The sequence below is a fragment of the Canis lupus genome, chromosome X (assembly GCF_003254725.2).
Source record: "Canis lupus dingo isolate Sandy chromosome X, ASM325472v2, whole genome shotgun sequence".
Classification (NCBI taxonomy): Eukaryota; Metazoa; Chordata; class Mammalia; order Carnivora; family Canidae; genus Canis; species Canis lupus.
Genome location: NC_064281.1, coordinates 3,180,717 through 3,194,354, shown reverse-complemented (window position 1 = coordinate 3,194,354; position 13,638 = coordinate 3,180,717). Strand labels below are relative to the sequence as shown.

The 13,638-nt window shown below is 41.2% G+C and overlaps 1 protein-coding gene across 6 annotated transcripts in view; it reads left to right on the top strand.

Annotated features, from left to right (window-relative positions):
* Nucleotides 1-12,399, top strand: part of LOC112652290 (uncharacterized) — a 64,206-nt gene extending 51,807 nt beyond the window's left edge. For 2 of the 6 annotated variants that reach the window (XR_007409405.1, XR_007409404.1), the window contains 3 exons: nt 4,634-5,432; nt 5,935-6,050; nt 11,495-12,399. Coding sequence is in view for 2 of the 6 variants with exons in the window: in XM_025435813.3 (XP_025291598.1) it covers nt 4,634-4,970 (337 nt within the window). In the remaining 4 variants the exon portion in view is untranslated. Of the gene's footprint in view, nt 1-4,633; nt 5,559-5,934; nt 6,051-11,434 lie in introns of those variants that run through there. The other 4 variants (XR_007409403.1, XR_007409402.1, XM_035711461.2 and 1 more) reach the window with 4 other exon arrangements.
* Nucleotides 12,400-13,638: the final 1,239 nt, after the last annotated feature.

The window sequence follows — 13,638 nt, the reverse complement described above, 5'->3', positions numbered from 1 at the left end:
CAGGTGGGGATATTTTCCTCTACATACTACATAGTTGGACTACGGGACTACATAGTCTTGGATGGCATCAGAAGGCAAGGATTCTTCCGCCTTCTTCCACCTCCGGCATATTTTCATGACTTAAGATAGACCCGTAACCTCTGGTTAGATCTGGGTGGATCTTTAAGCACCCAGGACATTGTGGTCAGGACATTTCCTGGATATGAGTCAGACAACTGTCAATCCCAGGAGGTGCGGAGAAATGTAGCCTGTGCTCCCACTGGCCAGGGCTGGACAAAGAATTCAGTTCATTAACTGAAGAAGAAGACTGACATGGATATTGAGGACAGTCTAGCAGTCTCGGCTCTGTGGTGGAAGGGAGGTATTGTTGATCATTTCTAAATGGAAAAGCACAAGCTTCTCTTGAATAAATACAGATCAGAAACGTGAACAAGATGTGAATCTGTCGTCTTCCTAATGAAAGGAGGTTTTCCTAATACTCTTGTTTCCTTTCCCTGTTTAGTTTTATTGATTGATTTCATCCACATCCACCATAATAATTGAAGTCAGCAAAGGTATCAATGAATATGATTTGGGGAGCATAGAAAGGCTCATTAAGCGCATATCTCAGCAATGCCATAAAAATTGTTACCTAAAAATAATCTTCAAATTACAAAACATTCTCTAGAGAGTGGAGTGATTGGCTAACCACACACGTAAGGAATGTCAACTGCATTATTTCTCAGTTACTAGATTTCTGTGGGATTTCTGTGTTTTTGTTTTGTGTCTTCTCGTAGATGGCTGTGTGCCTGTTACATTTTGAATGTTATGTAAACAACCATGGGGCTGCTGAAATTCTTACGTTAAAAACTGATCAAGAAAACATACTTTGAGGAAATTTGAAAGCAGAAGCACACAGGGTAGATGAAGTTGTGAAGGTCAAACCGGATGTAGGTAGACAAATTAAGATTATGAACATGTGAACCAGAAGATTGGCAGGTAAAATGGATCAAAGTAAGAGCATGCACGTGGTCCTGCATTGGACATTTATGAGGCTATACAGATCTTTTGCTCCAAATTCAGCATCAGAGGGAGACTGATTATTCCTTGTCCTCAACCACCAGAAACACTACAACCGGTCTCAAAAGCACCGTGATCTTTCAACGTCAGCCTCGCATCATGAATGATGGTCCTGAAACTTACCCAGTCACCGAGCCCTGTGCCTTGGAAAGCAAGCCAGTCATTGACCAACCTCACACCAGAAACCATGTTTCCACATTAAAATCAAATCGCCCCATAAAAATGCCATTTCAAAAATTGCCAGAACTGACCTTCACTGTTCCCAGATATTGGGCAGTTTGCTTGCTTCATGGACATGTTAACCCATCAGCAGATACACTTAGTCTTGAGAAGTTTGTTTTTTTTTTTTTCCCCAGACACTGAATGGTAGCCTCTTGCTCCAAACTAGTTTTGATTTGTAGTCACTTGCAGAACAAATGCCCTTATTAGATTATTTAGAGTTTGAAGGCATGCATTCCTGCCACTCATCTGCCTGCCTTCCCTCTGCTTCGATATGACACAGCTAACACACATTTTCAAAGCCACCAGTGTTGGGATCTATAGTCCATTGCACTGGCTCTTAAAATTCTTGTGAAGCCAGTGCAGCCATACCAACAGATCTAAACTCTCCAGATTCTGGACAATCTATGAAAAAAAAAATTATATATTTGTCTCTGTCCACATGGACAGCTCTGAATATACTTACTTGCTCCCCACTGATAGTTTAGTCTCCTTTTACCTAGTATAGCCTGAAATGAAGTGGGAAACTATCCGTGGCACCATAACCTGGTAGACAAGAAAGCTGAATACTTAGGGCAGCACAAGATCATTATGTTTTAAAAATAGTTATTTATTTATTTGAAAGAGAGAGCATGAGTGGGGCGAGGGGCAGAAGGAGAGAGAGAAAAAAATCCCAAGCAGACAATGAGCTGAGCACGGAGCCCACCGTGGGGCTCAGTCTAACGACTCTGAGATCATGACCTGAGCCAAAATCAAGACTCAGACGCTCAACTGACTGAGGCACCCAGGTGCCCCGGAATTATTTTGATATTATGTAATCCAAGAGGGTTTCCATTTTAGTGTGTAGTTTACAGACGGCAACAGGATTAACCATGATTCTTTTTATTGGTGTAGCCCATAACTCTCTGTATAGAGCCCCTTGCCTTTTCTGACATTCCTAAGAGACATACTACTTATTACTATTACAAGCGACCTAGAATTTCCTATGTACGATTTAAAAAGTAAAAGTGCTCGAAATCTATGTGGGGTTTGGGGGGCATAAGTGCTTTATTGAACAGATAGTAGTTTTCAGTGTCCAGAAGCGAGTTCTGGCTATATATTTTTACAGTTTTTATAACAACTCATAACACATTCAAAGAGCTACATTTCAAGTTCTTCCACTAGAAATGGAAAAAATTGTACCTTCAATTCTGCTTTTATATATTGTATATTCTAACATATTTGTATGTGGGTGTCCTTAAGTTCTACACATTTATTACACATATATGTGTACATATGTATTGCAGACATACATATGTATATACGTGTGTGCTTTTAATATGTGTGTGTTCTTGATATGTAAATATTTAGAAATGTTATATATAATTTATACTCCTGGAAGCAGTAAACTGACTTTTGGGTTAAAACTGGGAGCCTTAATAATGCAACATGAGTTGTATATAATATAGGCATCCCATCTATCTATTTATCTATAATTCTTTTTTAAAAAAATATTTAAATTATTTATTCATGAGAGACACAGAGAGAGGCAGAGACACAGGCAGAGGGAGAAGCAGGATCCCTGCGGGGAACCCGATGCGGAACTTGATCCCAGGGACCTTCGCCCTGAACCTAAGGCAGACACTCAACCACTGAACCACCCAGGCGTCCCTATTTATCCATAATTCTGTAGATATGTATATATAGGTAGATATGAATATGTTCATATGAATATATACATATATACATATGAATATATATGTATACATATATTCATGTGTGTATATATATACACACACACTCTATATGTATATATGTGTATGTGTGCCGTTTAGAAATCTCTCTCTATATATACACATACATGCACACATCTCCAACAAGTTGAGAAATAACTTTTATTTTTTTATTTTAAATATATCACAGAGACAATAGCATGAGTAGCTAAAGAGATGCATGGCTTGTTTTAAAAACAGGTTTGCAAAACACTATCTTTCAAGTTTTGATCTGATTGGATTCTCTCTGGCAGGTCATTACCTTGTCATGTTGCATTCCCTGCAAAATCGGATCCGAAGCATTTGAGGAGACATACAAGTTTAGTGGGAAATTATTTTTCATACAAGTATATATGACTGTGGGGACCCTTAACGCACCTGAGTGGTTTTGACGTTATACCTACAAATATGCAAAGGCAGCGCCTTCATGCGAATGCGATTGGACAGTCTTCCTCAATTGGTGGCCTCAATCCTTTTGTGTCACAAAAAGATCTCCGTGCCTGTGACGTGGAACAGGATTCCTATTGTAACCTACAAAACAATATTATTCCCGTGAGGTTGAGCCAGAAGTGCTCTCAAGCCATCATCCTGGCTGACCTGTTTCTGATTTGGGAAAGAAAGAACGATTGCAAGCTCCTCTTCCTTAGCAAGCATAATTAACTACTGGGTGTTTCCAGAATTTTCCCCATATTTCTCAAAAACTTTTTAAAAGATTTTATTTATTTATTTATTTATTTATTTATTTATTTATTTATTCAACCACTGATCCACCCAGACGTCCCTTTCCATATTTCTCAAATTAACCAGCACCACCTAACGACCTCATGAGCCAATGGTTCTTATGGTCCCATCTTTTCCATTTCCCTTGTAATGAGACTGTCCATCCCAAGGACCCTCTCCTCTTGAGTCTTGTCAAGAAGTCTTTAGAAAACACCTGTGTTTCACTTTGTGGCCTAAGATTTAACAGACTACATTTTAACTAATTAAACCCAACCTCAATGTCCATGCTGCTCTTGACTCCTGCCCCCATGAAAGAATTTGCATCTGAATGGATTATTCTAGTCCGACCACCGGTGCCCTGGGGATGAAAAAGCTGAGAAAGACCCAAAACCACACACTGTTAAGTGGAGTTGTGGCCTCCTTAAAAGGAACTCTGGCTACACAATGTTTATCTAAAGTAATGTAAAAATTGCATTTTTTTTTTAAGGAAAGCATGAGCCTTGCATTACATTCCTGAATAGATACCATTTTCTGTTTCACACCTTTTTTTCCCAAAATGTCACATATATTTGAGTACACACCTCCCACCTCTATTTAACACCAGCTTGAGAGATATTTTGGCCTATGCTCTTATGTCAGTTTATATTATTTATGCTCAGTGGCTTATAAGTTTCTCCACATGTAGGGGTGGGATTTAGGCAGAACATGAAGGAGAAAACAAGAGATTCAAAGTCTGGATGGATTTCTCTCTCTCTCTCTCTCTCTCTCTCTTTTAATTTGTGTCCATGCATGGCAGTATGCTGGGTCTTCCCTGAGGGTTTACATAAACAGATCAACTTGAAAGAGCTGCCAAAGATGGTCTCACTTTTCCTTTTCTCCCACAGGAATGAGGTCAACCAAGAATCACAGTGCTGTTCATTTCAGACATGGGAGCAGAAGACAAGATTTCAGACTCATACACACGGCGACCCCATGCCCGACTTCAAAAAAACAGTGATTCATCCAGACACCAAAGCTCAGCAGCTCAGAGTCAACCTCAAATATAGTCAAAGCTCACCAAGTGCTCTCCCAAGAAAAATAGAACATAAGTGCCAGATGACCTGCGGTAAAGACTCTTCTTCCAGAGAGTGGCTGGACTGTCCTGATTTCATCGCACCTACATTAGCGTGTCAACAGGCCCTTGCAATTCCCAACGATCCCACTGGGCTGCTTTATCATTGATTACCTGTCCAGTGCCACACATTTCTACAAATGCACTCTCTTTTCTTTACGGCTGCAATGCAGGACCATTAAAATCGGGTGTAGGTGTTCATTAAAATCGGGCTGATTGAATGTCTTTTTTTTTTCTTGATCAAGTATCTCTACTGAGCTGTGATTTAGCGAACATCTTACACTCACCTCTGCTTTCAAGAAAGATGAGAAACATGTAACTTTCCGTTTACTGTTGACTGAGACAACAGTTGCCTGAAAAATTAACTAGAAATTGAAGTAAACACCAATAAGGAAGTTACTTCAAAATAATTCTCATTATTTCTGACTTATCGTTTGCACCTGAAACATCTAAGGGGAGTGCCAATTAAAATTATGTGTATTGTGGGGCACCTGGGTGACCGTTTGACTCTTGGTTTTGGCTCAGGTCATGAGCCATGGGATTGAGCCCCGAGTCGAGCTCCCAGCTGTGAGGTAGCTTCTTCTCCATCTGCCTCTCCCTCTCCTTTGTCCTCTCTCTCTCTTTTTCCTTTCTCAAATAAATATATAAAATCTTTAGAAAAAAATAAAAAAATATATAATTACCTGCATTGCCTTTGATGATGAATGGCTTTCTAAAACATGTATTAAATATATGAACAGCACGAGATGTGATCCATGAGTTTTATTGCCATGACGATGGGTAATATGACTTAACATAGTTGTAGAGCATAATTTGTGTTATCAATACCCTAGATTCCTCATGTTACCTACATTGATGAACGAAAACCGTGCCCTACTGATTAACCAAGTAGACCAAGATTATGTGTGTAGGGAAGCATGACATCCTTTCCATCTTCCATCACACCGTTCATGAGTATATATGGAAAGGATTAAACTTTTAAGACCCAAAAAAAACATGTTATCCTAGTATGTGTGATGTCAGGTATCCGATACAGTCTTAAAGCCAAATGTTATTTTCCTATTTTCTCTGCAGGCATATTTTTAGGGACGTGCCTATCCCATATACTTCTTGCTCCCTCACATAGAAGGAAATCTGTAGAATAACACCTCCAACTGAGCCTCTCTTCCTCCAACTCTTCTGCTCCGCAGGTAAGAAAGAGGGGCTGCACCTGTTGGGCATCTCAGAGGACCAATGTCTCTTCTCTTATCCTCTCTTCTCTCCTCCTCTCTATTTCGACTATTCTATTATTTTAAAAATAATAGATGCAATCGTTTCATTTGAATTATTTAATTCCTAGCGATTTAAAATCAGACACTTGAACGATCCGACTAACTTTTCCTAATGAAGCTAGCAATTTTTTAAATGTGTTATGTGACACGCCCCGCACGTTTTCGTTTTAAATGAGAACTCTGTATAATGAACGGTAGAGACAAACTTCCTAAGTCTGTCGTCACTAGAATTATCTAGGCTTGTTTCTGATAAAATCACTTTTCGCAAATTCTAGAGAATGCCGACTGCCGTAATGTGTCATGTCCACGGATTCTCGTATCTGCAGATGGCCAGAGCCCACTAGGCAGCTGCCACCTGCTTTCCCCCTTATTAACTTGGGTAGAGACCCTCCGCCCTTGCCCACCCACCACTCTGCTGCATTCTGTGACACTAAAGACTTCCTTTTGAGGCCAAACCAGAATCTGGCATCGTGACCTTCACCAGAAAGCTAACTCCTGCGGAAAACTGAACTAGTCGGAAGAAAGAACAGTCAGTACTTATATCGTAAAATACTCTTGTCACATGCAATGTAAATCCCCAAATCAACAAATAGGTAGTTGTCAAAACGTGTCACTTCTCCACGGTGGCATGCTGACAACTCGTGAGATATTTTAGGTGCATTTTGACAACAAGGAATAATTAACTGTGGCTGCATTTTGGAAGAATTTTTTAATTTTAATTTTTTTTTTCTGAGAATATCAACTGGCCCAGATTCCCCAGGTAGGGAGGGACGTCATCAACAAAGGCTGTTACTCTGCCGGAGATCTGGCCATGAGGTCTTCCTAGGAGTTGCAAAGCAATGAGATTTCCTTCCCACGGAGTGGCAACACACACGTGAATGTGCAAAAGGGGAAAAAACAAATCGCCAAAGCAGATGTGTAGCTGTGGTTCTCCCAGCCTCTCTAGAGATGACCTAAAAACCAAAATCTGAATCACCTAAGACAGGTGTTTGCTCTTTGCTTCAAATACTATTCAACATTCCTCTAGGGACTGTTTTGTGATAAAATGACACCGTGTGTATGAATAAAAAAAAGAGAACAGACTACCAAAGGCACAGGACCTGATCTATGGCAAGGAAGTGGCAAGTGAAATACAGAGGTCCAGTTATTGTCAATTAACTTTAAATTGAGGGGTCCTTGGGTTGGTTTCACCATTTATAATGGCTGGAGCAACCTCCAATACGGATCACTCATTCTAGCTTTCATGCAGGGAAAGGAAGGAAGTCGTTGATGCTCTAAGATGCCTTCTCGTTCCATTTTCCTTAATCCATCTCAAGAGAATTTCTGGTATCTTTAACAATGTAGCTTTACCGACCCAGCAACATCATGCGCCAAAGAATTGCAGGAGCTGATTTTATAATATCTTAACAGGCGATGATGCTTCGAATATATAATCCTGAACGAGGGAACATTATGATGTCACATACTATGAAAATGATGATTTTTAAAGTTTCAACGAGTCTCGGTTGATGGGATTTCATACAGTAAATCTGGTGGCTCAGTCATTGTCAGTTTTAGGAGGTGATCCACAGACTGACCCTCAGCCATAGATTTTTACGCCTACGTCGTCTGGTGACATTTAGCGAGCTACATAGTTGTGTTGTGATAAGCATCTATTCACGTTAGTTATAAGAAAAGGAATACTTGGAGATAAAAGTTAACAGTATTGTCTTCCAAGCATTGAATTATTATCCAGGAGAAGCATCGCCTTTAAAAAAAATCAAGTTCAATAAAATACACACTTTTTTTTTTCCCTATCAATACGGAATCTGTGAATGCCATTTTTGTGGTGTGTTTTGGATTTATAAAACTCCCCGAAGAAAGCTGCCCTTACTCATCACAACGCAGCTGCCAAACACCGTCATCAAGAGCTACCTCAGGCCCACTGAAAGTTGCTTTGGGTTGATGTTTATTTTGCATTTAAGTGTTTAGACTCTAAAGAGATAGTGTAAATTGTTTGATGGTTTCCATCACTTTTGATTGTCTCTTGAAGTTGACCTAGAAGGTATTCTTGCTTCAGTTGAACAAATAAACATCCCATGTAAGCTTCTTGCTATTCAAAACAAACCTACTCAGGTTTGAGAGTTGCGGTAGGTGAGGCACTTTCTGGCTTGTGTAGAGTTTAAATATAATGTATAAATTGGCTTCGGAACAATTGGCAATCGGAACAAGAATGATTATGAAAAAAATAAACCAGATTCAGCAGCAAACCTATTTTGCTCATAAAAATGAACGTCAACACAGTAGAGAAATCAGACTCATCCTGTCTTCTGGGTTACATGGTTCCTCATTGTCCGTCCTGGCTAAGTCAAGTGCAAACCATCCAACCTTGAGACAATCAATGAAAACCCATCAGCCTCAGGTTCAACATATGCATCTTTTGCTACAAGCGTTTATTTAGAAAATGTATATTAAAAACCATCATTCCAGGGGTGCCTGGGTGGCTCAGTTGCTTAAGCATGTGCCTTCGACTCAGGTCATGATCTTGGGGTCCTGGGATCAAACCCCTCAGCAGGGAGTCTGCTTCTCCTTCTCCCTTTGCCACCGCTCATGCTTGTGCTCTCTCTCGGAAATAAGTAAAATCTTAAAAAAAAAGAGAGAGAGAGATAAAAGCACCCTCTTGGCATATAAAGGTGATTGGCACATCTTTATCTATTTAACAAAAATGGCAAGAATCCGGGTAAACTGGACTTTCACTACCGAGGAGGCATCAACGTTTGCATCTCAGCTTTGACCAAAGGATGCAGGATCCCCACGTAGTGTGGAGTCGGCTGCAGGTGCTATCTGGGCATTTGGTACCATCACTGGAAATTCTCCACAAATCTAAAAAAATGAAAAATAAAAGGTTTATTTAAAACAATTTAAAAGAAAAGAAAGAAGTCAGCCTGGATCCGCACAAACTTGAGGACTTGCCTTCAAATTTGCCAACCACTCTCCAGGTTGTCCAATCCAATCCCTGCCGCCAGCCTCAGGCTGTTGGATGCAAACGTTCCCGGGCTCTGCCCTCATCAAGGTGTGCGATGCAATCAGCAAGTGCGATCTGCAAGCTCCAGCTCTCTGCAGATGCCTGACACTGCTACTGCATCAACACATAAGGGAAAAGCCTCCCCTGGTGCTAAAGTTAACCTCAAGTCCCAGGCGATCCACACTGTCTTTATGTCTACATGTGGTTCATGGGGATGAGAATTCAGTCCTATTATGGGTGCTTCAAATCCCATCACGTACTTACAATTTATAAATGATACAGTCAGGCGAAATAAAAGACTTTAAACGGGGAAATAGACGGGAGTAATTCTGTGACACCCACTTTTGACATAATTGTGTCAAGTCTTCATTGTCTTTGTGGATACAGGCTTTTCGCCGGAGGCAGGTAGGATGGAGAAGATCCCACTCGAAAGGAGACAGAAGTTCACCTCAGTAGGACAGCCTACTTTATCATTTATTTTTAGAACGCCATGGATTTGGCCCCCAAAGAAGCGGCTGATGGTGCTCTGGAAGGCATTAGCACATTTGTCTGGCAATGGATATTTGAACCTTTTGCAAAAATGTTGCAGTTTTGACCTCATTATCCTTTTATAGTCAGTCAGGAATACTTTTTTTTAAAAAATTTATTTATTTATTTGTTTTTTAAAATATTTATTTATTTATTCAGAGAGAGAGAGAGAGACAGAGAGAGGCAGAGGGAGAAGCAGGCTCCATGCAGGGAGCCTGACATGGGACTCGATCCCAGGTCTCCAGGATCACACCCCGGGCTGCAAGCGGTGCTAAACCGCTGTACCACCAGGGCTGCCCTATTTATTTATTTGTTTGACAGAGAGGGCACAAGCAGGGGAAGAGGGCGAAGGAGACTCTCCGTTGAGCAGGGAGCCTGCCGTGGGGCTCAAACCCAGGACCCTAAACCCAAGGTGCTTGCTTGACCAACTGAGCCACTTAGGTGCCCCTCAAGAATTGATAAGCTTGAGTAGCATGAGTGGAACTTCCCTTGTATATCATTGATACTATTCTTTTATTTTTTTATTTTTTAAAATTTTTTAAAAATTTGTTTTGTAATCTCTACACCCAACGTGGTGCTTGAACCCATGACCCTCAGGTCAAGAGTCAATGCTCATCCAACTGAGCCAGCCAGGTGCCCCCACACATACTACATTCTCTTCATCCATAGAGGATTCTCACTGAGGTGACTGAGCTCTTTTAAGACCCAATTTAAGAAATTTGATTATTTAAAAATTTTCTTACATGTCCAGCTACCTATTTTTTAAGCACTATTTTTTTTTTTGACATTTAGAATGATTTATTTTATTCCTATTTTGTAGTTGTCCAACTCTTGGAAAGGTGACTTTCCATATATATATATATATATATAAAGATCAACCACTTAAAAAAAATACAGGAAGAAGGTGATAGGAAGCAGCCAACATGGTTTCAGATCCCCGCACCCACAAAGCTCGTGGCCAAGACTTTCCGAATGTCGCTTCTATGTATTCTCTTTGATGTCTCTTCTTTTGGGTTTGGCCCCCTGGAGATTTACATCCTGCAGTTGCAACTTTGGTCATTCCCCTTCCCTCAAATCCATTTATCCAATATCCTGTCCCACATATCCCAGGATTTGGACAGTACGTGGTCTCTGCCGTTCACTCAGACTGCCTGGCTGATTCCTCCTGCAGGCATTTAATTAAGCACATACTACAGACCAAGGAGTGATCCAGGATTAGCGTGCAGGTGAGACAAACACAGGAGTCACGGGTGACACGTGGTTTTCTGTCCTGGCATTTTCAGACATGCTGATGTGTCCCGAGAGAGACACACGTAGGCTTGTAGGAGGAATGTGAGAGCTTTACATTTGAAACACGTTTAAGCGAGATACGGTGAGAAATAGTTGGCTAAATGGATCTGCCGTTTGGCAGACCCATGAAGCTGGCGGTCACTAGGACACAGCAGCCAGAGGTCTTATTTTTCATAAGAAAATACACTCTCAGCCATAATGCATTCATCTTATTTCATACATTTCATACATTTTCTACTCTGTTGTACATGCCTCTGCGCCTCGGTTACGTGTTTAGCAGACCTGTGTCAACTCACACTTAAAATTCAACGGAAGAAATTAGAACACACGTAACAATGGATGTGTTAACAGAATTTAACAAAAACCAGATTGCATACAGAAACATAAACCCTATTAAGTTTTTTCTTTTTTTTTTTTTTTTTTTCTTCACCTTCCAAATTTCCTCCTGGCGATTTCACATCTCAAATGAAAACATCCACAGGCGATTGTGAAACTTGACTTCACACGACTTATGAAAAGTAATTTTTTTTTTTTGCAACAGCCCATGGAGGATGGATAGGGCCATCGTTGGAGAAACAGCGTGTGAGACATGGCTTCTTCACGATGACTGCGAGGCTCAGCACCCCGATGTTGGGGGCCCAAGCCGCCATGACTCCATGAACTTTTTCATTCTCAAAGTTGCAATGAATGAAAAGCCTTCTCCAACCTCGAGTAGGGGAACTAACTGAGTCTTGGAACATAAAAAGCAATTCCTGGCTTTATTCTTACTGCTGTCAACGTGGTTTATGCAAAAACACAGGGTGGGATTTATAAAAATGTGTCTAAAACCTAATCTCTGTGCTGAGCAGTTGGGGAGATTGAAACAATTTACGTCCCATCTCTTTCAACGTTTGTCCATGTATTTAAATGCTTTTGGGGGGATTGCATCACTTTCAGCTTTTATCCATTTAGATGCTTTTGAGGGTGGGGGGTCTTCTCCTATTTTGCTTCCAAATGGGTAACGTGCATGAAGACTAACAAACACAGTGTCCATATCATTGTCCCCATAACCCAGCCACAGATTATGTAGACTCCATACAGAAGAACAGCTGATGGATGACAGAAAAGCAAGGATTCATGACTCGGTTTTTAGGGATGTGGGGCTGGCACGCTCTTTGAGACAATTTCCGCCTATCGAGCAAACTCCACATAAGAAAGCGTTGTATCCATGGCACTGACTTCTTCGCGAAAGGAAGCAGAAGACCTTATAATACCTCCATCAACTTTGTAAGGCCGTCATCCAAAGAAGGGTCTGGAGCACCATTACCCTCAAAGCACTAAGCATGGAGAACCATACATTGTCCTATGACATGGTTGATCCCATTTACCATTTACCGCACAACAAAATATATATCAAAATATGTATCATATCAATAAATATGGTGGACAAATATGTTCATTCTAACATATTTCTGTCCTTGTTTTTTTTTTTCTCAAATATTAACTGTTTTCAAGCTATCCCTTACTTATGACACATGTGCCAAGGGGTCCAAAAATTCTTAGTAAAATCCTTTGCACACGCCTCCCTCCAACCATGCCCTCCAATCCAGCGATGGCACAGCATCTCCTCCTCAGCCTTCGTGCATTTGGTTTCGCCTTCTCCTACCAGCTGGAGAAAACTGTCTCCTTGTAAACTCTCCTGTGTTAAGAATTTTGTGGGCATTTTTTTTCAATAATTTATAGGAGTCAACGTGCCAACTTTCTCCCCTCCGATTACAGCAAGGTCAAGGTGACCACTCTAAAAAACATCATTATTCTGCAATTCCGTGGCTCACATTTTCTTGGGTTGGAGCAAAGAGAGAGCTGTGAGCAAATGTTTGGATTTTACGCTATCTATAAACTGCCATTTCTGAGGAAAAACTGGCACCAAAAGGCTGTGATTGTCAGGCATTAATAGTCATGGTGATGATGTTGCTGACTCACTTCTCCAAAAGATGTCTTGCAACTTTCAGCACGGTGCTGGTTGCTGGTGCAAATCTTCCCCCTGTCATCATATGCTTTGCAGGCTGCCACCAGATGGGGAGGTGACATCCTCACTTTGCATACCTGCCACTGAATTGAAGTTCTGGTGATAGCCCCTTTGGTCCCGCCCCTTTGCACAGAAGTCCCCAAATTCCCACACGAGTGGCAAGACTCACCGTTGCATTCAGAAGCTAACATATCACCCGTAGCACAAGCCTGCAGAATGACCTAGCGAGCATGCTCAAACATCACAGTCTTGGGATGGAAGTTATGAAGCAGGTGCACAAAACCTACACTTCTTCTTTCTGCCAAGACGTCATACTTTTCGGGCAGTTTTAGGTTCCTAGTAAACTTCAGGGGAAAGTACAGAGATTGCCCAGATCCTCCATCCCTTGCCCCATGCATAACCTTCTCCATGGTCCACATCCCTCACCGGAGTGATGCATCCGTGACCATCGATGAATCTATATCGATACCTCATAATACCCAAGCTCCGTAGTTTACACTCAGGTTCACCCTTGGTGTTACACATTCTGTGGGTTTAAACTAATGTCGAATGCCCTGTATCCACCATTATGGTATCATACACTGCCGGAAAAATCCTCCGTGGAGTGCCTGGGAGGCTCACTCAGTTAAGCATGGAACTCTTGATTTCAGCTCAGGTCACCATCTCAAGGTCGTGGG